The following is a 25,207-nucleotide window of genomic DNA, read 5'->3' as shown; positions in this document are numbered from 1 at the left end:
GCTGCTGCAGTGTCCTTCCCTTCTGCAGTAACCTGCTGCCAGCTTGTAGCACCAGCTGCAAATACCACATCCATAGGCTTTCATGTGTGACTGTAGTAAGGTGATTGTAACTCTTCACTCAGCAGCTTCTTGCAGGGGTCTGAGAGATCATTTACTTGAGAGTGGTCTCATGCCCAGTTGTCCTGATGGTGATTAAGAAAGTCATCACTTCAGGGAACTTGTGGGGTTTTGTAATGGACATACACACTTCTTGTTGGCATTTGGTGTGTCCAACTTGAAAACATGATTTATAGGTGACTATTTCATTTTAATTTCTCCTTACCATCTTAAAAAGCTCTGAGAACTGAAAACACTGGACTGTTACACATGATAGTGTATGCTAACAGGCTTGAACTCTTACAGGGCTTCTTTTCCCTGAAGCCATTGGCACCATGTTGGTATTAGTGGAGAAATGCTGCCACAACCAAGACATTGAGTTTCCCAAGCAGGTTCTGAGTTTCCTGAAGTGTGGTGTCCTGGTTGAGGAGAGTGAGTACAGGAAACAGGTCCTGCACAGCTCATGGTCTTAAAGGGAAGTAGGTTCTCGTGGCTTCCCAAGGTATGACAAAGAGAAGGATGAGAAATCTAATGCTGCTTTACATCATGAGCAGGAAGTGACACTTGCTTTAATCATGTAAATGTGCCCAGAGGCATCCTGATACATCAGTGCACGTGGGTTCTTTGTCTTTTACTATTCTTTACTGGCTTCTTTGCATTTTACATTTTTTCAAGGAGGTAGTCAATTATAAAGGACGTATGTATGAAGGCAGAGGGATCTCGGCTTACTCTGACAATTGTTCCACACTCCATGCTATCTTTTGCATGTGCTGCAGTGTGCTCAAACAGATGGCACGTGGCACTCACTTTTATTTTTCTTTGCATCCAGGTTCACTTCCCTGATGTTGAACGAGTGGAGTGGCTGAACAAGGTGAGGAGCTCTGAACTCCAGCTGGTGAAGCCACCTGCTCCCATCCAAACTCTGTGGGACAAGTCTGAGAAAGTTATCAAATTACTACTAAATTAGCATAATTCAATTGTATTAGTGTCTATACTGAAGTATGGAGTCACTTGAGTGTGGGGTTGCCACTGAGGTTGAGAGCCAATGTGATCCTGGTTGATACAAGTTTGATAAATTCAACACTTCATTTTGAGACTAGAAGAAAATTAAACTGTTTGTGTGTATATATGGATACATACATGTGTATGTTATTATTATTTTAGCAAACTTAGTGGTATTCCTCCTACCAGAAAGGTTCCCAGAGAGCACTGAGGCCAATGCTTCCATCAGCAGATGTGGTCAACCTCTCAGAGGAAAACAGCAAAACAGCTGAACTTGCAAATTAGCATCTAGTGACTATCTTCTTTTTTGGTGTTTGTATTTTTGGGTTTTTTTGGTTTTTTTTTAAGCAAATTTTCTTTTTTATATAAAAGCTCATCTCAGTCCTCTAAATAAACCTAACTCCACGGAACATTGTGACACTTTAGAGTAATTAGGGATTATTGTACTTAAGAGATTTGACCGTGGGCTTCATTGGCTCCTGTGGTTAGAAGCAGCCTCCATGGTACTGAAAATTTACTCTTCAGTCCCTGAAACAAATTCCATTTCTAAGGAACAGAGATGGATCCTTCCATAAGGATGACTTAAGTGCACAAAGTTGACTTGGTATTTTAAAAGGACAGGTATCAATAGCCAGGGTTCTGTAATGGGTGTGTTTGTTTCTCAGCAAAAGCTGTCTTACTCAAAGACTCTTCAATGTGTTCCTGCTTTCACCCTCCTTTAGGTCCTTGTACAGGCTTGGCCATACTTTGGAACAATCATGGAAAAAACATTTAAAGAAGTTCTTGAGCCAAAAATCAGAGCAAAGAGTGTACATCTGAAAACATGCACCTTTACCAAGATCCACTTTGGCGAGAAGGTAGTGGGAGTCTTTTGTAACTCTTGTGGTTCTTTTTTGAAAAGTTCACGTGTAAAGGGAGTGAGATGTTCAACTCTGTAATAACTTTGCTCCCTCCTCATGTTCACTTGAGCATCTTCACCATGAGGGAAAGATCGTACAGGAAAGATACACATCTCTTCCCACTTGCTGTCAGCATCCTGGTACTGGAGATGGAAAAAAAGGACTATATCTGTATCTAGTTCTGTTGTAGCCTTGCAACAGAAGTTTTCAGTGCTCTCTAAGGCTTGCAGGATGGCCTAGGGCTACTGCCCTGTGTTTGAGGACTGTCAAGGCCATTCTGTCTTTAAAGAAAAAAACACCTGAAGTGATATATTAATATTTTGCATGCAGTTTTGCAAAGTATTTAATTAATGCTTCTGTACTCAAATTCATCAAAGTGAGTAGGACTTTTCACTTATGCTTAGCTTGATAGATGTTGACTATGTTGTATCTTGTTTGTCTCTATTTCAGTGCCCTAGAATTAATGGAATAAAAGCCTACACCAAAGAAATTGATAGAAGACAAGTTACCCTGGACCTGCAGATCTGGTAATATTGCATCATTGATTCTGTAGATGGTTCTTAACTTACTGCCTGTGCATGTGTCATGCTGGACTGGGCATGGTGTACTAAGATTAGCCTAGAATGATGTGAGATAATCTGTCTCCCAGCTGGGTGTCCTCAGTGGTTACAGGAGTGAAATGTGCATCAGCCTGTAGACCAGAAATGACCTGCACAGCTCTAAGTGTTACCTCTGGCCCATCAGGGCTGCCATGGATATAAGAACTTGTCCCTTGGCTTTGCCATGGATGGCAGTGAGAACCCAAGTTTTCAAACTGTGTTTCTTCTTCTCAGGAAAGCTCTCAGGTCTGGAGATGCTCGGTCTATCTTGCCCTCTGTGGTTTCTCATTAGTCCAACCTCTCCAGTTCTTCCAGAACTACTTGCACTATTTATTTTTTAATTCCTTCCTCTAGATTAATCTTCTGTTTCAGTCATTTGTTCTATGTGCCATCCAACACATTTGCTTTTTTGATTACAGCTATGCTCTGAGCAGAATACTGCCTCTAGCCCTATTAACAACAACAACAACAAAATTGGATAAAACATTTAATACCTCCCAGGGTGTTTTGAATGAGCTTGTATGTTTTGTTAACATCAGAGCCATTGCAGAGCTAAATTGTCTCCTGGTTTAGCCCTGGAGAAGGGACTTGCTGGGGGAATTACCACTTGCATGCTGCTGTAGCTCTGTAAGTTTAGTGGGTGACTGAGCTGCCTAATATCCTAATATAAATTGGCTTTTCATGGTAGTGCCAGGAAAAAGCTGTGAAATTATGGACTGTCTTGGCAACAGAAGTTGTGTATGTGCTCCTGAAATTCTGCTAGGTGACTACCTGTAAACAGAGCTCCTCAGACCTGTGCCTGCTGCTCACCATGGCAGTGGCATGGCAGCATCCCCAGCCCTGGCAGAGCATCCTCACTCCCTGTAAATTCACATGTTTGATTTTCAGCCAGATGTTTCAGTGCTGTTGTTGTAATACCCAGGTCAGTGTTAGAGCCTTTGGCAAATCATTCATGCTTTCCATGTTGAGATTGAGAGGAGATCTAATGCCTTTTAAGCCTTGCAGAAGGTTCCTGCTGTTCTCTGCTAAACTGCTTCTCCCACATGCTCATTTTCACTGTGTTTTGACAAACCTTTGCAGAGGGATTCCCCCACCTCTGCATTCCAGTCCCTCTGGCAGACCCATCAACATCTCCAAACTGGTCAAGCACTCCTGTTCCTCATGGTGATGCTGGTAACCTAACCTGAGCTGGTGCCATCTGATAACCCCAGTATTTTCTGTATTCACACAGGAGTGTGGGTTTGCCTTGCCTCTCTGGTGGGGTGCCTCTCTTCTCTAGGGCTGCATTAAGGCCTCAGCTTCACTTGTGTTCATATCTTAACATCAATGTCTGCAACTAAGTTGTGTTGTGCATCCTGCAGTGTCTGCAGGAGATTGTGTGTTGCTATCAGGATCAGAGAGAGGCAAATCTGTGACTGGTGCTATTATGTACCTGCCTTTTTCTGGATTACCAATAGAACAGGGTTTTTTGCTACTTAGAGGAGATGGAGTTGGGTTACCCCAGTATGAGGCTGTCCTTCACTCTACCTCTTGGTCACTGTGCTGTTGAGGTTTAAATGACTGCTCTGTTTACAGGGCTGTGTGCTGGCATCACAGCACTGGAGAAGAGAGTGAAGTGCTGTGGGTGCCTGTGGGGTGCACTGTGCGGTGCTGGCACCACAGTGACTCTTGGGTTAGGTTTCTGTGCTCTGTAAATGCTTCTTGCTTTCAGTCTCTCAATAGCACAGGAGGATAGCTTTTTTCCCTCCAGTTTTATCAAGAAGGCAACTAGTTGTTGAAGCCCAGTGTCTTTGATGTGACATGGAGAAAGTACAGGAAGAGGGTAGGAGTAGAATGAACCTTTCCTTCTTACCCGTCTTTTGTAGTCTGTATGGAACCAATTTTTTGGGTAGTTTATTAGCCGCTCATAGACATGAGATCCCTGAAGGGCTTTGTTTCACCATGTGCTCCTGATCTCACCAATATGGTGCAACACTGAATGCTGTGGTTCAGTTCTATGGGCTATGTAAAGAGGAGCTTCCTTTCCCCTGTGTTAAGTTTGTGGTATCACAAATTGCATCCCTTGCTTTGGGAAGTGTGAAAAATAGCACTTAGAGGTTCCTTATTTGTGTGGGCTGTAGTTGTCCTTGAGGAGGCTGGGCCAAAGGGGGCTTTCAGCATGGGGGCCATGAGAAGATGGGGCCCCTGGGCAGTTACTTTACAGGCAAGGAATTGCCTGGTCTTTTTCTGAAGGGAGGTGCAGACATCCAGGTTAGTTAAACTTGCCAGCTCTGGTGGCAGCCCTGCCTTCAGCCAGTGGATTACCTTTGTGTCACAAAGACTGGGCCCAGCTTTTCCAGCCAAGTACAGAACAGACACAGATATTTGCACTTGAAAAAGGTTCTAATCCACAGCACAGGCATATCTGCATCACCTTGTGCAACGGGTGATGCAGGAGAGAAACAACAGGTGATTCTTCCACCCTCCACAGGTGGGTAGAGCACAGTCCTGTACAGGGTGGGGGAGCTCAGCCTTTCAAGTGTCAAGGCTTGAGTTTGGCTCAGGTGTGCTCTGGGGCAGGATAGCAGAAAGCACAGCAAGGTTGTGCTGCACAGGAGGAGCAGATGAAAGCATGAGCAGCTGGGACTGGAAATGAGGAATAAACTAATGAACTAAAGATTCATCCTTCCTACCAAGCACCCTGGCAGAGGATGATACCTGTATGAGGCAGACAGAAGGCTGATTTAAGGCTCAGACTCTGGTAAGACTTCTCTGACATCTTTACTGGAGAAAAGAGACATCTAGAACTGAGTGAGAAAAGTTTTTGACTGTGTGGAAAGGTAGAAAGGCTGTAAAACACCACAGCTCTTACTTGTGTTGTGTTAGGCACTCGCAAAAGCTGAATTAAATCTTCTTGGATTAATTACTGCAAATTAAGGAACTAATTTTGGCTCCTCATTTAGAATTTTATTGTAACAATGCTCTATTAGCACACGGTGTAATGACCTGTAAGATAATGTCAAAGTTGTAGAAATTAACAAACATAAAATAAGTTTAATTATGTCACTAGCTTTTAAGAAAGAGTGTGTTAATTTCAGCATGGTTTATGAGGTTGGAAATAAGAAATGAGGATGCTCCAACATTAAAGACTTTATTCTATGTGTATGAGCTCCTGAAATTCTGCTAGGTGACTACCTGTAAACAAATATACAAAAAACTTTGCTTGCAGAAGCGGAGGCAAATTCACAGGGTTGTGCAGTCTTGGCAGGTTTTTTGGGGTGGGAGGGAATCTGTATGCAAATTACAGTTTGAATTTGTGGCAACTGCAGCAGTATTTGCCCCATATACATGAGGTCAGAGCAGAACTCCTGCCCTTTTCCTTTGATTATGGAGTGAAGTTATGCATGCAGGCAGCAAGCACAGCACATTCACTGCTGCAGCACCTTTACACCCTGCTTTACCTGCAGGGTGTGTGTCTGCAGCCAGAGCTATTTCTCAGGGGGCTGAAAGGGAACTTGGTAGCTCCCTTCAATTGTTTTCTGCCAGAGGCATCAACAGATCTGCAGGGTTCTGCTCCCTGGGGTGTGGCTATTGGTTTCTGCATAAGGTGATGTTTGTACTTTAATAAAAGTCTAAGGTGCTTTCCAAATTGCCAAAGTACCACGTTCAGCATTTGCTTTATTTAAAGCCTGATGTTCTCCATGGCAACTGACCAAAATCTGATCTAAGTAGTTGTCTTTGAATTCAGCCTCAAGGAAACCTGGTTATTTTTAGTGATAAATTTGTCCTTCAAGTGGGTTTTTGGGTTGTGGGCATGGGTGATCTTTGGGCTTTTTGGCTGTGGGCCAGGTGGGAACCTCATGAGTAATGGCAGGATGGCTCTGCACCAGCCTGGGGGCTGAGTCACCAGGGTGTGGGGTAGGATCAGGCTCTTGGCAGACAAGGGAGCAAAAGGGCAATGGCTCTGACCTTGAAATTTGAGTGAGCATCTTGGTCTCCTTCGTGGAGCAAGCTTGCTCCAGCCAACCCCCTGTCTTAAGAATGGAAAAGTAGCCTGGAAATACAGATGTTGCTTCAATGTTTTACAGGTACATCAATATCCCAGCTGACTGAAAGATCTGACCTTTGTTCAGCTTCCCTTTTTCAGTCACTTCAAAATCCATCTCTGCCTCTGAGTTCATGTTGTCAATCCTTAAACTGATTTCATTTATTCTCTGTACAGCCCCAAATTTCTCATGGGGCTATTGCAAACTGTGGAATAATGTGAGAATTTTCTTTCAGTTACATAGGGGACTGTGAGATTCACATGGACATATCGAAATTCAATCTTGGCGTCAAAGGTGTACAGGTGGGTGCAGTGCTAACATTGTCTGTTCAAGGCTGTGTGGGGAGGAGGTGGCACCTCCCAGTGGGGAGGTCATGGCAACTGGGAAACTAGCAGCTGTCAGGCTTGGAATGATTGGCTTTATCTCCTTGTTCTTGGCTGCAGAAATGAGGCCTTCCATGGAAAACACTTAAATGGCACTTCTAAGCTTCATAGAATGACTCTTAAACAGGGTTGGTGCTGGAGTATGTGTGGGCCAGCAGCTGCCACTGGAGTTCAGAGGAGCTCAGAATGTTGGTAGAGGACTTCAGAAGAACCATGATGTTCATAAACTGGTGTAGATTAAACCAAGAACCTGTTCTTGGAGTGTTGAAAGCTAGTAGACAAATGGCTCCATTGTACGGTAGGATTGCAGAGAGACTCCACAAACACAGAAGGCATTGCCTGATATCAGTAGCAATGGTTGGGGGGGAAATTTTTTTTATTAAATTCTAAATAAAATTCAAGTGGAATTTCTAAAATTATCTCCATCACTGAAAAGCTCAGAGTTTTGAAGCTGCACCATGAGAATACCTTAACCCTGAGCTTTCCTGTTCTGTTTGCAGCTGTATGGGACATTGCGGGTGATCCTGGAGCCTCTCCTGACTGATGCACCCTTTGTTGGAGCAGTGACCTTGTTTTTCATGCAGAAACCGGTGAGTCAGGCTATTGGGTTATCACTGATAACCCAAACTGCTTAACTGTGAATACCTCACAGTTCAGGTGCTTAAATGACAATTTCCTAATTGCTGTGTCCCTCTTGAATTCTGGGAGGATGTGAATTAATTCACTGTATACTTTTGTAGTAGTGCCTAAATATTTACTCGCTTCACTCTGAGAATGGGAGGACTGTCTTATGGTGGCAGCACAGGAGCTGTTTCTGCAAGGTTTCTGGCTACTCTACCTTCCCATTCATGGATTTTAAGTGCAGTCATTTTGGAGACCATTCATGGTTGCCTTTTGAAAGCTTGCCTGTTTAAGGTCGTCTCCCTTGTACTCAATTGTGGTTTAATAAAATATGAGAAACCTTCTAGTCTTGTAAGAAGCAGTTATCTTACAGCACACAGCTTTGCTTGTGGTTTATGCTCTGCTTGAGTTCATGAAAGTCATACATTTTTGATCTTGAATGAGGTGTTTTTGTGTCTAGATGTAGCAGCATTATTTTAGCACATGAAAGAGCCTCTTTTTTTTAATTGTACAAATAGGAATACAGACTCCTGAAACCAGTGGTATTTGTAAATCCCTCTGCCTCAGGGCATAGGCCAACCCCTAAAGTGTAAGGATGAGAAAACTTCAAAGTCTTAACAGAGTTGCTGAATTTCCTTTATGACCCCGGGGTATCTGCCAGTGGCCATTGCTAAGGACTGAATGCTGACTTTGCTTCTTCTTGCAGGTTCAGTTCCAGTGATACCCTCAATTCAGGATGGCAAATAAAATAGATAAGGGAATTGATACCAGCTGTTGATTCTAATGTACAGATGCAATTGGTGGTGCAGGTTTTCCTTCCTTTAGACATCTGCCTTTGTTCTAGAAGGCTTTCCCTTTTAAATTCTACATTTATTTTAAAATAATTTTTAGTAGTCCTGTATAATATTTTCTCCCCAATCTTGTTGTAGCATTTGGAAATCAACTGGGCAGGCATGAGCAACCTTCTGGATGTCCCAGGAATTAAGTGAGTGTCTACTTTGCTTTACTTTATTCTTTGAAAAATTTTTGGAAGTTGGAATGTGGTTCTTGTTGAACCAAAGCTGTTGTTGAGAGCTTTGTGTGTAAGGTGTTGTGCTGATATTCACCCCATTGTATCTGGTTGTGGCAAAACCTGAGAAGGGTCCTTTTTACATTCTGGCAAAACTGTTTCAATCACTTCATTACATTTAGGATGGGAATAGTAAATCCCCCAAACAACAATGACTTATAAACTAAAAACAAGCCCTTCTGTTTCCCATGTGCAAGTTATTTGCAAAGGTAGATGAAGTAGGTTTAGTCTGGCAGACTGCTTTTTTAAATTTACAGTGAAGTAAATTTAAAAAGGCAAGGTATCACAGAGTTGCAGTCCCTCTGAAAAACTCAAGTACAATCCATGGTAAAGAGAACTGCACCAGATTTATAAGGAGAAGAGTTTTCTTTCTGTGTAATCTGCCCACCCTTTAGGTGTAGCTCTTCTCCAGTGCCTCTTGGGTTAGTAGTACATACATAAAACTTGCACAGCAAGGACGAAAATCTTAGTGGGTTTCAGTATTGTTACAAACTGCTTCACCAGATTAGGGATTCAGTTTGTTCTTGAGTGTAAGGAGAAAGTTCTGTTGCACAAGAGGAAATACATGGGGTTACACAGCCATTGCCTTTGTCCCTTTCAGAAGTATCTGTTCCTCTCTGCTCCCCTGCAGCTCACGGTTTGCAGACTCAGGAAGAGTCTGGCCACTTTAGGTGCCAGTTTATGCATTAAAGATCCTCTGAAGGCTTTTGATGTTGCATGAGAGGAAGTTTCCTTTTTCTCTTAATTTGAGGCCTGAGTGGCCTTTTGCCCTGGAGTTTAGCCTGAGAGCTCCAGTTTTTATCAGAGGAATTAATCTGTTCTTTTCTAACTTGGTTTCCCTAATCCTTGCATGGAGCAGGCCTGTAGGTGTTCCAGCCTACAGCCTCTCATATAATTAAGTGCAAATTTGGTGTCCTAAATTTTTACTGCCTGGTTCTCCCACAGGGATTTGCACACAGAAACCTTTGCTTGTTCCTCAGCAGTGCAATGAAAGCTGGGAGCAAAACATGCCTGACCATGAATGGGCTGAAGTACAGGTTGAACAAGAGCCCTCCCTGTCAAATGAATTTGGCTCACTTAAGATAGCAAAGAAACTGGATGCAGTCATCTGTCCTCACATACAAGCTGTGTTTAGTTGGGTGTACCCTGAGACTTGGGAGAGGGGACAATTCTGTGACATTCCTGTGGGTTTTTTTTACAGGAAAACCAAGAGCCTGACCAAGGCTCCTGGTTTACCATGTGGAGTAGAAGACTTTCCTTATGTTCTTTTTGTGTGAATCCAGCCTCCTCTGTGAATTGGGACAATTTTGTTACACAGTCATACCCTTATAGGCACTAGATCTGTCAAGAGGATGAGTCTTTCAGACAATTGGTGCTCCTAGGTTTTCCTCTTAATGTCATTTTTTGCTTATGCTAGGTTGTAGTGGTGTGTTGAAATCCTCATTCATCACCTGGAGAGTACTTGGACATCTCTGATAGCCATATACTTCTTGTACCTGCTGCACAAGAAGAGCAGTTGTAAAGCAAAGATTTGAACTGCAAAGCTAAAACTGTGCAAGTTGTAATTAGGCTGCAAAGTTCCTTGAACTCCAAGATAGTGCCCTCGATTCAGCCAATGTGATCTCCAGTTACTTCAAAAGAAATTTTCCTTCTTAGTGCAAATTCTGCCAAGATCCAGAACCTCATCTGAGAAATGAGATTGGCTAGTTTTTTTTTTTTTTAATGTGTCTGTCTGCTTCAGTTTTGTCAAAAGGTCTCATCAGGTGGCCAAGAGTAGGCAGCAGTGTGTGCTGTGGCCATTTCTATCTAAAAACAAACTAGCTTGAGGCCTTGAGCCCCTTGCAAAATGCTGAAACCTCCTGATTCCCTTCTCCCTTTGTCCATCTCTGGTGTTATTCCTAAGGAAACCCAGAAGACACTTGAGTTTGACATGTTTGGGTGTGTGCATGAAGTTTTCACACACAGCCTGAGCTCCCATTCATCATTTACAACGATGAGCCAAATTCACACCCTGCAACAGGGATGCTCCTGTTGCAAGTCTGCAGCACTAAATTGGAGATGAATGGCCACTCTGCAGCTCTTTCATACAATCATAAACTTTGGAAAATATCTTTATAGATCACCAAGTCCAACCATTAACTGAATACTGCCAAGCCCATCACTGAACTATGTGCCTAAGCACTTTTACAGTCTTTTAAATGCTTCCAGAGGTGGTGACCCAACCATTTCCCTGGTTGTCCTGTTCCTGTCCTGTTCTTGGCAATACTTTGGGGGGAGCTAGGCCACACCAGTCACTTTGCAATGCTCATTCTTTCTGCTGTCCCTCACTTTCCCTCCTGAATTGTGACTGATGGTTGCCTTTTTCCCCCACCTGCAGTGTAATGTCAGACTCATTAATTCAAGACTTCATTGCTGCACGGCTGGTTCTGCCCAACAGAGTCACAGTGCCTCTGAAAAAGAACATGAACATTGCCCACTTGAGGTTCCCTGTCCCCCAGGTGAGTTGTTTTTTCAGTGACATAGTGTTTATCTACCTGAGTGATGCATCCAAGCTTAGTGTCTTTGGATGCTGCATCAGCTCTTTCAGCCTGAGTTGTGGGCTTTCAGTAAGTAATATTTCAGAAATATAAAAGCAGTGTTGGATAATAATTTGGGAGGGAGAGACATGGGCACTGGGAGTTCCTACCTTCTCTACAAGTCATAAGGAGTCTGTTTGTACTCTGAGCTCATTTCCCAATTAAACCTTTACTCTGTAACTGCAGATCTGTGGTACATGCAAATGAGAGGAAAAATACATAAGCAGTGTCATGCTATTTGATATTTTTACTAATGCTGTGAAGAATTGTAAAATAGGGAACTTGGAGGATCACATATTGTTACAAAAAAAATTTCCTAAATTCTCAACATATCCAGGTCTTCAATCTCCTTCATCCATTAAATACCTAATACTAATGAGGACAAATGTAAATGAGTGACTAAGGCATGTTCACTGTTGCAAACTTGCATCACTAATTTGAAGTGGAATGGCTCCTGTGCAATAAAATAAGAACCTGCCAGTGAGTGCTTAGTTCCTCCTTCAGTCAGTGGGAGTTGATCTTTACACTTGATTTGACTGTGGCTGTAATGCTGTGTGCATATGTATATTTCTGATTTAAAAATAAATATTTCCTATACAGTTATCTAGATTGAATTTTGCATCTCTTTAAGGGGGCTTTTTTTCCCCTCTAGGCAAATGGTGGAAGAAATACTTTATTACAGCTGTCATTGGAAATGCACTGCATCAAACTAAATGTCTTTGCAGAACTGTCATGGTGACTACCCTTGCTGCCTGAAATAAACAGTTTTAGGAGGCAGCATATTATAATTATCCAAAGATTGCATGTTCATGACCAATTCTGTATCTTATTTTATGCAGGGAGTAATAAGGGTTCATCTGTTAGAAGCTGAAAACCTTGTCCAGAAAGACAATTTCCTTGGTGCCATCAGGGGGAAGTCTGATCCGTACGCTCTCCTCCGCGTTGGCACCGTGCAGTATCGAAGCAAGACAGTCTCCAGGGATCTTAATCCCATTTGGAATGAGACATTTGAGGTACTGAGCCTTTTGATCTTTCCATCTGGAGGATACACAGCCATTTACATCCCTGTGCTTGCAGGACCTTCTCTTAGCTGACTTAGCACAGAGCAGGTGGACTTCCTTGTTTCTTGGTTGAGGCATTTGTGTCCCTTAACCAAGTTCAAATTTACATTGTAAACTTGAAATGTCCTTCAGGTTGATCTGATTTACATGTGTGGGTTTTTGGAGGAGGTGCAAAACACTGCTTTAAATACCAATCAATGCATCAGCCTGTGCAGCTGCAGGCTGCTCTAGCATTAAGTCCTCTCTGCTTATTAGGGATACCAGTTTGAGGGGTTTAACTTGTAGGTCAAAAACAAGCAAACAATGTGAAGTATTTTCACCTATAATCAATTGTATTTGTTATGCATTTAACTGTAAGAAAGAACAGGGAATGTCCTTAATGTGTTAGACTGTTGTCAAGTGTCCTGTTCTTGTCCACAGCCTGAGCCTCAATATGTGTATGTGAATGCTTTTTATTTTTAATCAATACCTGTTTCTCCTCCAGTTTGTTGTTCATGAAGTGCCTGGTCAGGACTTAGAAGTGGATTTGTATGATGAAGATCCAGATAAAGATGACTTTATGGGCAGGTAAATTAGCAAGACCTTTGATCAGGGTCCAGTAGCCTCTGCTGTGGGACATCTGAATTACTCATGCTGAAAATTTCATACTGTTGGAAGAGATTCCCTTTGCCCAGATATTAATACCACATAATTAGTTCCTAGTGCAACTAATGTTGGACAAGGTTGCATCCTGCAGAGAATCCTGGGAAGCCATTAGAAGTAATAGTTACTTGAGATTTACTTCAAATTTATTTTAGTTTTGGAAATATTTCAAGGGAGATGCTTCAGGAGTGTAAGTGTGTTCCTGCATGTACTCAGGTAATGTGGAGAAGTTGTTATTTGGAACAGACTTGACAGTGGGCTTTTTTGGTGGTTTTTGCTGTATGCCTCAATGTACATTGAAATGTGTGCTTTTTTCCTTTCAGCTTGCTGATAAGCCTAGTGGATGTAATGAATGACAGAACTGTTGATGAGGTAAAGGTCTCAGCTTATTTCTAAATGTGGCTGGTGGTGCAGCTACATGCACTTATTTGTGCTGCTTTTCTGCTGCTACGGTGTTTCTTTGTACTTTAAACTTCCTTGCACACTTGCAATGTGGTATTTTCACAAAAAAATAATACCAAAGTAGCCTCTACAATAATTTTTCTAACCAGGCTGGTAACCCCTGAGAGCCCTGAGGTTATGCTGAGCCAGCAGTGGGGTATCTTGTTGATACCTTGAGTCTTGTGTGTACCAAATGTTTTGTACAAAGCTGCAGATAAAGTTTGGTGAAGCAGCCTGTTTGCTGAGGGAAGAAATGATCTGACATTGCTGTGGTTCATCCTGCAACCCAGCACTATACTAACAATGCCAGGGTGTCTGTCTTGTGCTGCTGCTGGTTGGAAATGTCCACATGCTTTGCCTGCTCATGGGCATCTTATTTTAATTTTCTTCTACCTTGTACCTAAGTAGGTGAACGTGCTACAATCTAAGTGTCAAAAATGCAAGCTAAGGTTCTCAGAGTAAAATTCACATTGTCTATTGTGTGCAAGTCTCAGAGTCTGCACCACATACATAAAGGCTACTCTGCCTCTCAGTCTCAAGCTGCTCTTTGTTATCTCCATGTAGTGGTTTCCCTTGAGTAAGACGACAAGCGGACACTTGCATTTAAAACTGGAGTGGCTTTCACTGGTAAACGACCAAGAAAAGCTGCATGAGGTGAGTGTATTGGCTTAAAGGATTCAGGTGCTCTGATCCCTGTCCAGTCATCAAAGGAGTGTGTAAAATTAGAAACCCCAGGCAGAATCACAGGAGTTTATTTTTGTCTGGCAAAGTTTTGATGTGATTCCCTCCCTGCCACTCCTGCAGAGGAAGGGCATTTGCTTGCCCCAGGTCTCTCGGTAATTCAGGAGTAACTCAAATCTGGCAGTTCTTTTTGCTTGAATTAGCAAACCTTTGTTTGACTCACTGCAAAGTGGCTTCTCAGGGGTTCTTTTCTTTCACAATTTTTTTCCTCCCTCTTCATCTGGGATATGTGTAGGACCCTGGATCCCTGAAATAATCTGTACTAGTCATAGGCAAATACCCAGCACTGGTGCTTGGTAGGGCTGTATTTCCAAATGGTGTGTAGTTTGTCCAGCACAATTGCTTGGTTAAAGCACATCTCCCAAAGAGGCTGTTTCTTCATAACCAAGCAAAACCATTTGAATTCCACTGAAGTGAATAAAATTGTTCCCAGGCTTTGTTCTGCTGACACTGGATTCATGTTGATGTATGTGGTTGAACATGTTTTTAGGTGTCTTGCTGCACTTGGGGAACCCAACCAGTTCTCCACTGAGAGACTGACAAACATTAGAGGCAGGGAATTGAAAAGAGTTACACATCTTCTTACTGGTCTGCTTTGAACTGTCGTGCTGTGTTGACTTGAGCTCCTCTAAATTGCAAGTTTTAGAGAAAGGCAGAGAGCTGCTTAGCCTTCAGAGGCTGCCCTTGGAATTTTGCTATGTGTTGCATTGTCCTTGGTGGGTGATCCATGACTACTTTGTGTTTTGATTTGTTTTATCTTTCCCTGCCTTTACAGGATAAGAAGGGTCTGTCTACAGCAATTCTGATTGTCTACTTGGACAGTGCCTTCAACCTCCCTGTAAGTACAAACCCATGCAGCAGCCTTCACTCCTAACCTCCTTTTCTTATAAAACAACAAATTAATTGTTTTAAATACTCTTTCACCAATTCAGAAAAACCACTTTGAGTATTCGAATGGTGAATGTGGAACAAAGAAGATCAAAAATAACAAGTACCTCAAGGTAAAATTTATATTCTTCTCCCACTTTGCAAAACAAGGTTCTGAATTATGTGGTATCATAGGAACCAAAACTAGCGGTGGTTAAAAAGAAATAATCTCTCCTCTATCAGAATTTAAGTGATGAGCAGGGGTTCAAAATAGTGATTGAAAGCCCACCCCAGAGAAAGTCTAGGAGGCCAAGGTGGGAGTGCAACACAGAAATGTTTGATTGTGTGTGTGGTTGTCTGTCTTTCTTACACAAAAGAGAGCCTCCAGACATCAGACTAAGTCACAATATCCTTGCTGCTGCTGCTGCTCTTTCTTCCCTTGCTGAGCTGTTCCAGCTTGACATTGAGCAGGGAGGAATATGCTCATTTGTGGGAACTTTCCTGTCAGTGGAGACCTGACCACCAGATTCCTCCCGCCTTGGCTTTAGAGGGATTCAGAGGCCTCTCTGTCGTTCATACCTTCTGTCTAATAGCTTCTGTTTACTTCTCCCCACAAATACAGCATTTTGCTACTGTGATGTAAATGGCAGGTATAGGGAAGAATGTACACATCACAGTCAATAATCCTTGATTCTGGACCTCACTGTGTGCAGTTTGTAGGTAGTGTTGTGCCAAGACCAGATTCTCAGCCTTAACTTCTATAGCATTAGTGCAAAGAGGTGCAAGAGGTTCAGTATTGTTGCTTCCAGACAGGAATTGTTATTTGGTGCCAAGGACTCACTTCCAGCTGCTTTGGAGCAAGTCCTGAGCCTAGGAAACCAATTCTGAGAGTCCTGATTCAGTCAGGAAAGACCAAGATTCCCCACTGAGCCTTCAGCTCTCCTCTCTGTTTCCTCCCAGCTTCTGAAAAATTTTTAACTGCTCACCTGTTGAAACCTAAATACATAAAGCTTTGGCTTAAATGTGTACTGTTGATGGTGGAGAGTAAGACTGCTGTGTTGCTGGAGGCTTTCCTGTGCACTGCACTCCTCAGGGGTTCCACATCCAGAAAATACTGCCAGCTTTCCAGCAACTTAGTTCAAGTAAGAATAGTGGTTTGATATTGCTTCCTGAAAACTATAAGTTTCTTAATGTTTCTTTCTGCCTTCTTCTTTCTTCCTTGTATTAAATGACAGAAGATGGAACGAGAACCTTCCTCCTTTGTCCTGCTCACAGTTGGGAACAAGACTCAGAAGAGTAAGGTGAGGTTGTTTAATTCTCCTGCTTTCATTAGATGCTTTCCATCTTATGGATGTCTGTCCCCAAGTATCCCCTAGGAAGGAAAGGACTTCTTGTGAAGCTGATGTGAAGAGCTGTACTATTAGTGATGGCTGCAGAGCCTGGGAGTGGAGCCACTGTGTCATTGAATTGTGGTGGTGGAGGGTGTCTGACCAGCTGCTGTACACATGTGTAGTTCCATGACTGTGCCCAAGAGTTCATCTTGGCCCAGACACTCTAGATCTATAAGTCTCCAATCCAGCTCATGGTTTCTCAGAGCAGGGTGTCATTTGCATCAAGCTGGCTTTTATTCCTTCCTCAGAGTCTTTCCTGGCTCCTGTGTATCACAGTTTTACTGTTTTGTTTTGTGTTTTGTTTTTAAACCTGGACGAGACGGATCTGCATCTCCTCCACTTCACTTCCAGTTCCTTTTTCATTATTTAAAAATTACTTTTGCATCATGAGTATGAGCAACAGCTGAGCTCTGCCCTCCCAGTAGCTGCTGTGTTCCCTGTCCTGTAGCTGGATGTGGATGAGCTCTTTGTTCTTTTGGACTTCCAGCAAATAAGAATGAATCCTGTTGGCTACAACAAGCATACAGGACTGGCACCTATTTTCCTTTATTCCTTCCACCTGCTCCACCCAGAAATTGGGTTCTACTTGCATTTTTACCTTTTGTGGCTTTCCCTTTCCCTACCACATCAGCTGCCTCTCCTAAGCTAGGTCAGGCTTCCAGGCTTTCCCTGCTCCTTTCCACTTGCTGCCTGCACTCATGGCCTGGCGGGGACAGCTGGTTTGCAGAGCAGCCACTGTCCCCTTGGGTACTTTCCATGCTCTTTCCTCTTTGAAGTGGATGGTCCTGAAGCTGTGCCCTCCTACTCTTCCCACGAGTTCTACACCCCTGAAACTGCCCCTCCAGCTTTCCTGCCCTTGCCTGCAGCTCACTGCAGCTTTGGGAGCTGGCTCAGAGTGCTGCCTGCTGGAAGCAGTGCTCTGGCTCTCCCTGGGTGGGAAGGTGGGAGGGAGGGAGGGAGGGAGGGAGGAAGGGAGCGGTGCCTTGCTGCAGGTGAGGCAGGCTGCTGGTCCAGGCAGTGCTGGTGGGGCCAACTGCAGCTCACCAGACTTGTTCTTTGGCATTTCCACACCCCAAAGAACTTGTTCTGGTTTTGCCAGAGACTTCACTTCCATATGCTTCTGACCTGGAATTTCCACTTTCTCTATACAGCTGGGGTGTAGCGTCACTGAGGGCCATCATGGCCCTCTCTGGTGATCAGTGTCATGGATTCTTTGCTTCTCAGAGACTAAGCTAATGCATGTTCTTGTTGCAGACCTGCAATTTCAGCAAAGATCCCACGTGGGGCCAGGCTTTCACCTTCTTTGTCCACAGTGCTCATTCCCAGTCACTCCACATTGAGGTGAGAGAAAAGCCTTTCCTTTGAAGACCAGCTGCACATCTGTAGGAAGAATCCTCTTCTATGGAGCCCAGTGCTTGTTTCTGTGTGGGATTGTCATATACTGGGTTCCTCCTACTAAAGGGTGGAAGAAGCACATGTTGCACAGACAATTCTGTATTAGGTGGTGGTGCTATCTACCTTTGTTCTAGCATCATGTAATGTGCAGTGTCTTAGTTCAAAATGTGGGATGTTTCTGGCTGCAAAGTGCAAAAGACATTTCATACAGGTCTGTGTGTAGTAAAGACATCAATATTTTGCTGTCAGAAATTGCAGCCTTCATGATTCTCAGCCAGAGCCCTACCTCTTCACCTCTGTGTTCTGACTTGTTAGGCAGCCCTGTCTCTCATTAGCAGCATTGCAGCCACAGCCAGTTCTGGGGCTGGTCACTTGGATACAGAAAGGAATTGAACTTGGAAGGTGTATTGAGGTTAAATAGGCTAAACAAACTGTTACCTAAAATACATGCAAAGATTTAGACCAGTTGCCATCTCAGTTGCTTAGAACATTGTCCCCAAAGCGAGCAAGGAAAATCAAGTGAATCTCACGGCATGTTTTTTCTGTTAAAGCACTTCTTTCTCTGCATAGTTAGAAATGGGATTTTTACTACAAATGCACTAACTTGTTACACTCCTGGCATCACCCATTTGGATGTAACCATACTGAAGCAAATAAGCTAATTTTGGTTTCTGTCTGAAATACCTTCTTGCTTTGCTTTTGCGTTCCCAGTTTGCCAGCTAATAAAAACTTTTGTTTTCTTCCATCCCCCAGATAAAAGACAAGGAGCGGGATAGTGCCCTGGGAACTTCAGTGGTGTGTCTCTCCCACTTACTTAAGGACCCAGGCATGACTCTGGATCAGAGATTCCAGCTGGACCATTCCAGTTCAGACAGCTTCATTAAGATGAAACTTGTACTACGAGTGAGTTGTTCTTTCCCATATTCACTCAGTTTCCTATTCATTTGTAACCAGGCAAAAGAGATGAAAGGTGGGCATGAAGAAAGGCAGCTTTGCTTCACAGTTGAGTAGAAAGCAGAAGTGTGATAAGGTATTTAAGTGAAATTAGAAGTGTATGGTGGAGTTGAGACGTATCCCTGGGGCTTCGTAAAATTTAGTGCAGTGCCATGGCTGAAAATTTTCTTACAACAATAAAGAGCTGGACTGAGAAAATCTAAGCTGGGGAAATCAGCACTGATGCTTAGGAGTTGTTTCCTCACTGTGCTCTGGATCAGTGTTTATACACTGCTCAGTACAAACACAGTAGGATAAGAGGAGAGAACACCACAGTGAATCCCAGGGGCCCCTTTCATTTCTAATGGCAGAGTTCTGCTGTTACAGCTTTGTGGTGAAATTTCCTTCTGGGTGGTAATGCTGGCATTCACCCCAGTGCTGTGGGAGCAGAACTCACTGTCTTCCCTTGTGATTTTTAGGCACTGGATGTTGAAGAACCTGATCCACAAAGAGTCAAGGCTGGTGTCAATGCCTCGAAGTTGGGTCCTGCGCATGTCATGGAGAAGGCTGGAAACCAGCAGAAGTTTTCCTCTCCACAAGTCTCAAAAGTACCTCCCATGAGCAAAGACTCTGCAGCACTTGAATCTCTGCCAAAAAAGGACAGTGGTGGAGAAGACCTGGACACTAAAGACAGTTCAGGAGCCCCTGTACCAAGTGAAATTGAAATTGTGTCTGGCCTTGATGAAGCAGAGGGCAAGCAAAAACCAGAGCATGGCCCACCATCAGCATTGCCCAGCGGAGCAGTGGCCATGCCCACACTGCCCATCCTGCAGGAAATGAGGGTGGCACCCAGTGTCACTTCACTGGGGTCCCTGCCTTCTTCCTGCTTTGAATTAAGTAGCAGCAACCTGGACATTCATAAGTAGGTGTTCTTCCAGCTGAGTTGTTCTTCTCTTGGGAAAGTTTAGGTGTTACTGTTGCATAGAGGTGAATTCAAGGCTACTAAATCTTTTGGAGTGTTGGGTCTCAAGTCACCTTACAAAGAATTTACCTAGGTATTCCAGTCAACAGCAAACTAAATTACGGGGCACTGTCAGAGCAGATACAAAGGGAAAGTATTCACTCTATGGCTCTCCTAAGAGTGCTGCATCTGTTGGTTTTATATTGTTGAAGAGCTTCTCAACATTCATTTAGCAACAGGATTTCGAAGTCTGAACATCCCACTTCTGTAATAACTTAAACTCCTGATAGGCACCTCTGGCTGCTTAAAGCTCTGAATGTATTTATCCAACACATTTTAAGACTGATAATGCAGTGAACAAAGTTTTTAGGCGTGTTTGTGTGTGGCCTTCTCACAGTGCTCAGTGTGAGGCTGCTCTGTCAGGAAGGATGGAGAGAAGGATTTGTTCCTCCTGGGGCACAGAATGGTGCTTGTGGAATCCTTAATCAACAGAAGTTACAAAGATCCACCTCATTTAAGAGAGCATCAGGGTAGTTATAAACCTGAACATAAAACTCAACTTCAGCTGCAATTTGGTGACTGGTGAATTTTCTAGCTCTGAACAGGGATTAATTTATAAACTATTTTAAACAATGTTTTGGATTTTGAGCCATTTTGATAACATGCAGAATAGAATATGAAAAAGGTCCCATTTTGCATATACAGACATTTCTGAGGGAGTGTGTGACACACTAACCTGTACTTTGCTGCTCCATCTACAGTGGCCACATAGGGGCGTGTTTGGCAGTTTGTGTTGTGGGACTGAAATTGTGTACCTGCAGAGAAGGCAGGGATGGGACTTCTGACAGCAAACTTAGGGTGCCAGGAAGAAGGATGGTGCCCTGAAAGCTGGTTTTAGTCTGCTGTGGGCTGCTCAGTGGCTGTATTAAAAGCCTTGCCTGTGCAATGTCTTGCAGTGGGACTGAGATGCCTCTGGGGGAGATCCAGCTGACCGTGCGCTACGCCTCCATCCGGCAGAGCCTCGTCGTGCTGGTCAATGGCTGCAGGTAATGCCTGTGATGGCTCACAGAGGGAAGAGCTCTCTGAGCTCTGCCAGTCATCCAGCAAAGCTGGAGCGGAGCCACGTGCAGCAGGAGATGCCTTAGTGCTGGCTGGCTTCCAGCTGTGCAGCCTCTGTGCCCAGCTCTGGTCAGTGCCAGCAGCAGGTCAGGGAGAGAACCCAGCGAGTTGTGCTCGCTGCTGTAGAGATGCTTCCACTGTCATCCACCCAAAATTTCCTCTGGACAGCACTGACAACTGGTGTGTGTCTTGGGATGTTGGGATAGGCATTGAGACAAGGATTGATACCTATGACTGAATATGTAATTGTTAATTTAGGAACCGCAGTAAGTGGCCACACCCTCAGGAGTAAACATTTTAACTAAACAACCATCAAGTTTTCTTTGCTTATGTTCCAGCTCCTGGGATGAATGTTTTTGGCCTGTGAAGGGTTGGTCTGATGCCAAGAGAGCCAAGGTATTAAAACACACAGTGAGAGGACCTGCCTTGATTGTCTGTTTTTCTTTTAACAGAAACTTGGTACCCTCTTCCAATCGTGGAGTGGATCCATATGTCCGTATATACCTGCTGCCAGACAGAAGATGGACAAGCAGGAAGAAGACTTCTGTTAAGAAAAAAACTCTGAACCCCCAATACGATGAGAAGTAAGAAAATGTAAATTGTTATTATGGTTGGAATGGTTATGATCTCTGTGAAATGACAGGGCTGGTGTAGCTCCTAGAGACTCTCTTGTGAATGTTTCCAGCTTTCTGAAACAAATGGCACTTGGACTGTCACTTACAAGTCCTTGGGGCTGGCCTTGCTCTGCCTGTGGCGTTGCAAATCCCCCAGAAGAAGGGTACACCTTCTTCCCTGTCCCTTCTCTGCCCCCATGCTGCATTTGCTTCTTTGCACACTGACATTCTCCTGCTGATTTAACTCCCTGTCATGGCAGAGGCAACCTGCCCATTCAGGAACCTCCCAGAGCCCACTGCTCTCTTCACACTGCTTTGCCTGATGCTTATTCTGACATCTTTCCAAAGGTCCAGGCAGAAGTACAGAGCCTTCTGAGGCTGGAGCACCCTTTGGGCACACAGGTGGATGTTGTCATCAAGGCCTGGTGGGAGCAGGGTAAAATGCTCCCACCTCTTTGATGGCAGTGTCACAGCTGTGCCACTGAAATGGAATGTGTTTTGCATAAACCCAAACACAGTAACACTTAGAAGTACAGCTCTTTTGAGAGGTGGTTTTAATCTCATAATTAGAGGAAGGTGCACATGGATATATATGAATATTAGTTGATCCTGGGTGGCTTATATTTTTCCTGTGTTATGTCCTTTCTGTGTAAGTCAGAGATGGAGAAAAGATTTTAAAACATTGCTTCTTAACACTCAAAACACCAAAGCTGAGAATTCTGCTTATGTCTGTTCTGAAGTAACTGCACTGATTTAGTGCCATCCCAGCAGCTGGGAAGAGTCCCCATCCTCAGTACTGACATATCCTGTACATCCTCAATTAAAGATAATGCTTAGCTCCAAAACACCTTACCTGTTTCACAGCTCTGACTTGAGGAAAAGCTATTCAGGTGGGCAGAACTGGAGTGATTTAACATGGACAAAACTCACTTGACAGTAGCCATGTGTGCCAGAGGCTTGAGTCAGAGCCATTAAGAATTTAATTGCCACAGGTTTCAGCCTTTGTCTGTTCTTGGTGTGGTGCAAGGCTGCTCTATGAACTTGGGGGTTGGCTCATGACTATTTCCTCTTGAGTAATGAACATTGCATGGAAAACATGCTGATCTTCCATGGACGGGGGAAAATAATGTTAAATGGCATTTCATCATGGATGCATGTTTTCCTCCTTCCCCCTGGCACGGTGGACAGTCTGAACAGTGTTATCTTTCATGAGGCCTGGAAAAGGTTCCCTGCAATGTGAATAAACCCTCACTCTAGAATTGCCTTATCTGTGTGTTTCTTCCCTGTTGAAGTCCTAGCCATTGATGCTGTACTCTGTCACTACATTCTGCCCACTGGTGCTCACAGGGTTTTAGTTTTTGCCTTAAGTCTCTTCTTTTTAAACTTTATTTCAAGGTTTGAATTTTTTGAATCTTTGGAAAATGTCAAGAAAAGGACACTGGACATTGCAGTGAAAAACAGCAGGCCATTCATTTCACAGGAGAGGAAGGAGCTGGGGAAAGTAAGTTTAAAGAATGTCACTACAGATATAACAGAGATGAACAATCTGGGCTATTCCTGAAATCCTCAAATGTGGCTCCAGTAGCTGATTCTCAATGATAGGACTGGAAATCTGGAAACAATTTTTTTTCTGCCAGATTTTCATCTCAAATGAGGCTGTATCCATGTGGGAGCTGTGTGGTCTCATTTCAGAAGGGAGCTCTTGAAGTAAGCCCTGGTTCCTGGGCCCTGGGGCTGCCTGTGTGAGGAATGGCTCCAAAAGTGCAAACACAGAGCTGAGAAAGGCATTGGGGTTAAACCCCACAATTTGCCAACACTGCTTTGACTTTCTGTGAACAGCTTTGATTCTGTGAGAAGTAAACTGCAATTGCTTCTTCAGTGACAGATAAATTTCCAAGCAGTGCTATAGGAAATGGAGCTGGTTCATGCCTACACTATCCTGGGAATGTGGGAAGCTTCATTTTTCCTCAAGCCTGAGCTGGAAAGTAGGTCTGACTTGGGAGGAGTGGTAGCTTAGCTAATCAATTTATATGCTGAATAACCTACAAACAAAAAAAATTTGCTTTTTAAAGGTGCGCATTGACTTGTCCCGGGAGGATTTAATAAAAGGCTTTGCCCAGTGGTAAGCACTCATCTCTATCCTTCCAAACATTGCTTTGCTGGGAGCTTGCATGACTGCTGTGGGAGTGAGTGCTGGTAACTGGGCTGTATTTGGGTGAGCAAGAAGAATATCTGACCTGCAAAGGCAGGACTAACTTGAGCTAATCTGGCAGTTCTATCTGAATTGTGTTAATCCACTGGCTGTGCAGTGCCTGCCCTGTGAGACAGCTCTGATGAGATGCCTGTGTCAATTATAGTCTTCAGCATATTTTAAGTTGCCATAAAAGCCACAGGGGCACATAAGTAAAAGAATTTTGTTTATTAAAGTAACCTGGCAACAAATTTTAACTTGAATAAAGATCTTAACTAAATACTCTGATCAGCAATATATATGTATGATAAAACTTTAATTACAAAGCATTTATAGAAACTATTATAATAAGCCACTTAGAGTTTTGCTTGTGCATTCATTGTGGTTCTGAGGCTTGTATGTTCCTGGTCTTAGGTGGAAGAGAGAACCAGGCTTGGGTGTTTTTTTCCACTCCTGTGTCTTTAGTAAATGGCAGGAGTTCTTCCTTCTTTCTCCTTCAGTGGAGCCTGAGGAATGTAGTGTGGGTAGTCCAGGAGCTTGCCATCTGCACGGGCAGTGAGCCAATATTCCAATAGGAAAACCACATTTCCCTGGCCAGCTTGTGTGTGTGTCTCAGAGCAATTGTGGGAAGAGGAAAAAAGGATGCACCCAAAGTTCCTGGTGAAGAGCTGAAGTTTGAGGCCATCTCTGGAGCCTCCTTTGCTGTGCTGCCTGTGAAGCAGAAGCAAGAAAGCAGCCCAAGTTTTCTCTACTGTGCCAGTTAAAACTGTTAAGAAGGTTTTCAACTATGGTAATTACTTATTGTGTCTGTCTTGCAGGTATGAGCTGACAAGGAGCAGACGTAAGAAAATCTGATTTCTTCTCATGTACATAAATTACTGATTTTTCAACTTCCTATGGATGTACATATCTCTTGTAATTAACTTGTTTTGCACAGTCATTGCAAATTTGAAGCAGGCTCCAGCTCAGGACATGCAAATTTAATGATCCTATTCAGGGATTAGTTCTCACTGAAGTTAAATGTATTTTCCCCCACATAGGGAATAATTTGTCCTTAAAGAATAAGTCCTTTATTTTTGCTATTTCTGGCAAATCCCTCCTCAAAGGACCTTTAAGTGTGAAACCTCTCTTAAAGAAGGGTTGTACCTGGGGAGATTTTGGACTGTCAGCCAAGTGTCATTCCTTTGCTTGGCAGTCTGATGGCCCTAGGAACTTGTTCATGTTGTTTTAACATGGCAGTGGTGTACTTTTAAAAGAATACATTTTGAAACAGTATTCTTCAGCTGTAGGGCTAGAGAACCTTTTAAAAGAGAAATTCTTTAACAGCTATTTTTTTTGAGAAACTAAAGTGGTAGTCCACTGTTCAAAAGTACCTTAGCTGATTGTGGCTGCAGGTATGTAAATAATGAGCTTCCAAAGCAGGGAGATGAACTCACCAAGATGTCATTAAGGTTTTAGTTTGTGACACCTTAACTGGTTTTGTCCTTTGTTACAGTACATTTCAAAATCTTGTAAACCCGGATTCTGTCTGAGGAACAGCAAAGTTTTGTAAACTAAGCTTTAATAATATTGAGGCAAAAT

The 25,207-nt window shown here is 43.3% G+C and overlaps 1 protein-coding gene across 1 annotated transcript in view; it reads left to right on the top strand.

Moving 5' to 3' along the window:
• The window catches only part of ESYT3 (extended synaptotagmin 3), a 30,255-nt gene extending 5,065 nt beyond the window's left edge, over window positions 1-25,190 (top strand). The window contains exons 2-23 of the mRNA XM_059475974.1: window positions 926-967; window positions 1,821-1,955; window positions 2,448-2,524; window positions 6,857-6,923; window positions 7,505-7,594; window positions 8,555-8,610; window positions 11,072-11,192; window positions 12,110-12,283; window positions 12,816-12,898; window positions 13,297-13,345; window positions 13,979-14,068; window positions 14,931-14,993; window positions 15,088-15,156; window positions 16,258-16,323; window positions 17,668-17,754; window positions 18,562-18,711; window positions 19,221-19,663; window positions 20,659-20,748; window positions 21,274-21,405; window positions 22,831-22,936; window positions 23,508-23,557; window positions 24,445-25,190. Of these exons, the coding sequence (XP_059331957.1) occupies window positions 926-967; window positions 1,821-1,955; window positions 2,448-2,524; window positions 6,857-6,923; window positions 7,505-7,594; window positions 8,555-8,610; window positions 11,072-11,192; window positions 12,110-12,283; window positions 12,816-12,898; window positions 13,297-13,345; window positions 13,979-14,068; window positions 14,931-14,993; window positions 15,088-15,156; window positions 16,258-16,323; window positions 17,668-17,754; window positions 18,562-18,711; window positions 19,221-19,663; window positions 20,659-20,748; window positions 21,274-21,405; window positions 22,831-22,936; window positions 23,508-23,557; window positions 24,445-24,481 (2,277 nt within the window). The 3' untranslated portion in view covers window positions 24,482-25,190. The remainder of the gene's footprint in view (window positions 1-925; window positions 968-1,820; window positions 1,956-2,447; window positions 2,525-6,856; window positions 6,924-7,504; window positions 7,595-8,554; window positions 8,611-11,071; window positions 11,193-12,109; window positions 12,284-12,815; window positions 12,899-13,296; window positions 13,346-13,978; window positions 14,069-14,930; window positions 14,994-15,087; window positions 15,157-16,257; window positions 16,324-17,667; window positions 17,755-18,561; window positions 18,712-19,220; window positions 19,664-20,658; window positions 20,749-21,273; window positions 21,406-22,830; window positions 22,937-23,507; window positions 23,558-24,444) is intronic.
• Window positions 25,191-25,207: the final 17 nt, after the last annotated feature.

Source organism: Ammospiza nelsoni, chromosome 7, assembly GCF_027579445.1.
Source record: "Ammospiza nelsoni isolate bAmmNel1 chromosome 7, bAmmNel1.pri, whole genome shotgun sequence".
Lineage (NCBI taxonomy): Eukaryota > Metazoa > Chordata > Aves > Passeriformes > Passerellidae > Ammospiza > Ammospiza nelsoni.
Note: the sequence above shows the minus strand (reverse complement) of the source record. Positions and strands in the feature narration are given on the sequence as shown.